Source organism: Cyprinodon variegatus, unplaced genomic scaffold (genome assembly GCF_000732505.1).
Source record: "Cyprinodon variegatus isolate N-32 unplaced genomic scaffold, C_variegatus-1.0 Scaffold1119, whole genome shotgun sequence".
Lineage (NCBI taxonomy): Eukaryota > Metazoa > Chordata > Actinopteri > Cyprinodontiformes > Cyprinodontidae > Cyprinodon > Cyprinodon variegatus.
The window spans coordinates 24,405-27,267 of NW_015151572.1; the positions used below are offsets into that span (position 1 = coordinate 24,405).

General features: G+C 38.4%; 1 protein-coding gene across 1 annotated transcript in view; it reads right to left on the minus strand.

Annotated features, from left to right (window-relative positions):
* Positions 1 to 694: 694 nt before the first annotated feature.
* LOC107101591 (partitioning defective 6 homolog alpha-like) overlaps positions 695 to 2,863 on the minus strand; it is a 70,355-nt gene continuing 68,186 nt past the window's right edge. The window contains exon 7 of the mRNA XM_015400571.1: positions 695 to 898. Within this exon, the coding sequence (XP_015256057.1) occupies positions 695 to 898 (204 nt within the window). The remainder of the gene's footprint in view (positions 899 to 2,863) is intronic.

Here is a 2,863-nt window from a genome sequence, read left to right on the forward strand (position 1 = left end):
TGACTGACTAATCAGCTTATTATCAAAGACTCTGGTCCAAAGACTATAACTTCTGTTTTGTCTGCATTCAGAAGGTTTTTTTCTGTCTTCAGACATGCCTGTAATCTATGTAATGGGTTAGCTTCATCTGGATTTATAGACAGATTAAGCTGGGTATCAATACTCAACTATACTCAGTACAAACTACCATCTATGTTAACTTCCGTAAACACGCTGGCTACTTGTGACGTCATGGCGTCCTGTGCTGCGCAGGCGGGACACTTAAGCTGCATCAATACGGCTCACACTGGAGATCACATACAAGTCGCATTTATTTGAAAATGTGAACGATCACGCAGAAGAATCTGAATCAAGCATTAAGGCCTGCAGAGTGAAGGTAGCCCTGGTTTCTGTTTCCTGTTAACGTTTGAAGGGAACAGAAAGCATCAACTGTATTTCTGGATTCCAGCAGCTAAAACCTGCTTTATTTAGACTGATCATTTAAAAATGACTCATTTCAGCTCCTTCAGGTGTGGAAAATGTTAGATTACTGAGGAAACCCACACACCTTACAGTACAGGGGATTTATAGAAAGGAAAATTATCATTGTTTTGTGATTAGAAGATGAAATGATATCTAGAAAAATGTCCTAGATCCACAGCTGATAGAACATGATGGCGGTTTGGGGCTGTCAGAGCCACCCTGTGCTCGGGTCCTACCTTGCAGTGATGGGGTTGCTCTGAGAGGCGGGGCTTGGGGAGTCATGTGACAGAGCAGAGCCAATGGAGCCGCCGGAGCCCACAGAACCAGAGTGACCCATGGAGTTTTTACTCCCTCGAGGAGCAATGTTGTTCCTCTGGTTGACTGGTTTCACCGTCACTATCAGGTTGTGGCTGTTGGCCACCATCATGGCCGTCACCTGAAAACACAGAAAGGTTGTTTTTCATCTAATCCGGTCAGATTAACCCAGGATTCTTTCCTCCTGATCAGCAGGGCTGAAGACTGACTCTACAGCAGTCCCTCACAGCATGCAGCAAGAGTAACGGACCTCCAGCAGAACCAGAACCGCTGACATGGAGGACAACTGATGCCACACTGGGCTCAGTGGTTGGCGTTTAATCTCCATCAGGAGGAACGGCTGCTCTGTTATCAGAATAAAATGCCATCATATCGGCCCACAGCTACTTCAGAAGCATTTAGTTAAACATATAATATGTTTTAAGGAATTATTGAGATTCAATATTTCATCTAATCATAAGTCATTAAATAAACTCTTTTTTTTCCGTTGCATTTCTTTTTCTTTTGGTTCTGATCTCTGATCCAACCAGGTGTCAGTGACTGCAGGCAGTGAGCGCATCCACCAGGGGGCAGTATGAGCCACGCTTAGCACAGACACCACACTGCAAAAAAACTATCTAGAAATAAGACAGAATTTCTTTAATTAACCCCTTAAGCCCTGAGAGCCTTAAGAGCAAATTCAGCCTGAAATTCCATCTGTGAATCTAATCAAGTTCAGCTCCAAAACTATAAATTGGAAATATAATTGTTTGTATTTCTGTGACAGAAAGGCATTGAGGAATATTTTTCAGGTAGAATCACTATTTTAAATGTCACCATGTCTAATTTATATGTGATTAATAAAATAAAAAATAAAAAAAAAATTTAGCCAAACTACAAATTTTCACCAAAACAAACTCTGCAAAACACCATAAAGCCCATTAGAAACTCTGGAAGAACCCTCAGACTTTATAGATCCACATCTTCACTATAATTCAAGCTAATCTGGACTGAATAAGTTGAAGCTCGTTTGTTCCACAAAGGTTTTAGTGAGCAGTGTGCTAGGAGGAAATATTTGCACAGTGCATTTATTCTTGGATTGCGGAGGTAAAAGACACTTTGCCAATGGAACAAGAAAATTAACATTTAAAATAAGAAAACAAAATTGCATTTTCTGATTTCGAGTGTATATTATCTAATTATCTTATTTTAAGAGTAAAAATACTCATTCTATTGGCAAACTATCTCATTTACCTGCATAAATTAAGGGGAAATACACTTAATTTAAAAAAAGTTTTCAAGAAATTTTAATTTCACTCAGTGAAATACTTTGAAAATTTGCCAAGTCAATAGTTTCATTGGAATCCAGGAAAATACCTTATTACCTTTTTAAACATTCTAGAAATTAGGATATTCTGATGGCAAAAATGAATGTCAATGTAATAAAAAGAAACGCCAACTTGCCCGAATAAATTAAGAAAAATATCTAAAGTGCTTCTAGAAGAAATTCATGAAAAACCCTGAGAATGAAAGAAATTTTTTTTTTTACACCAGCATAACTTTAGAGGCATTAATACTGGCACTGACATTTTTTAGTTTATAAACCTAAATAGAATTGTTAACTAGGCTTATTAACTTTTTGAACTTTTATATTAGCTTTTTATCTTTTTTTCTTGACTTGTTAACATTTTTTTCCCAGCTTAATTACCAGTAGGTAATATATCCTTCAGGGGCTCATCTAATTGGTCAAATGGCAGAATAAGATGTACAGCCATGTAGCAGGATCTATGCTGAATGGCTGGATATAGATCTAGTGCTTCTGGACCGGTTGGGGGGGGACTCCATTTGTAAGGGGATGATAGGGATCAAAAAAGCTAAACCTGATTTCAGTGATAATCTATAATAACAGGAAATGTTTCTGTTAAAAAGGTTCTCTGAACTACAGCGGAAGTAGAAGCTGTGGTGACTGGAATCAAATGAAATAAAAGATCCGGAGCAGGAACTGGATCATCCTTAGGAACCTTTAACTCTCCTTTCACAGGATCGTCTGGCTCCTCCTTAAAGCTACAGTGTGTAATTTTCAGCGACATCTAACGTCCAGACTGCA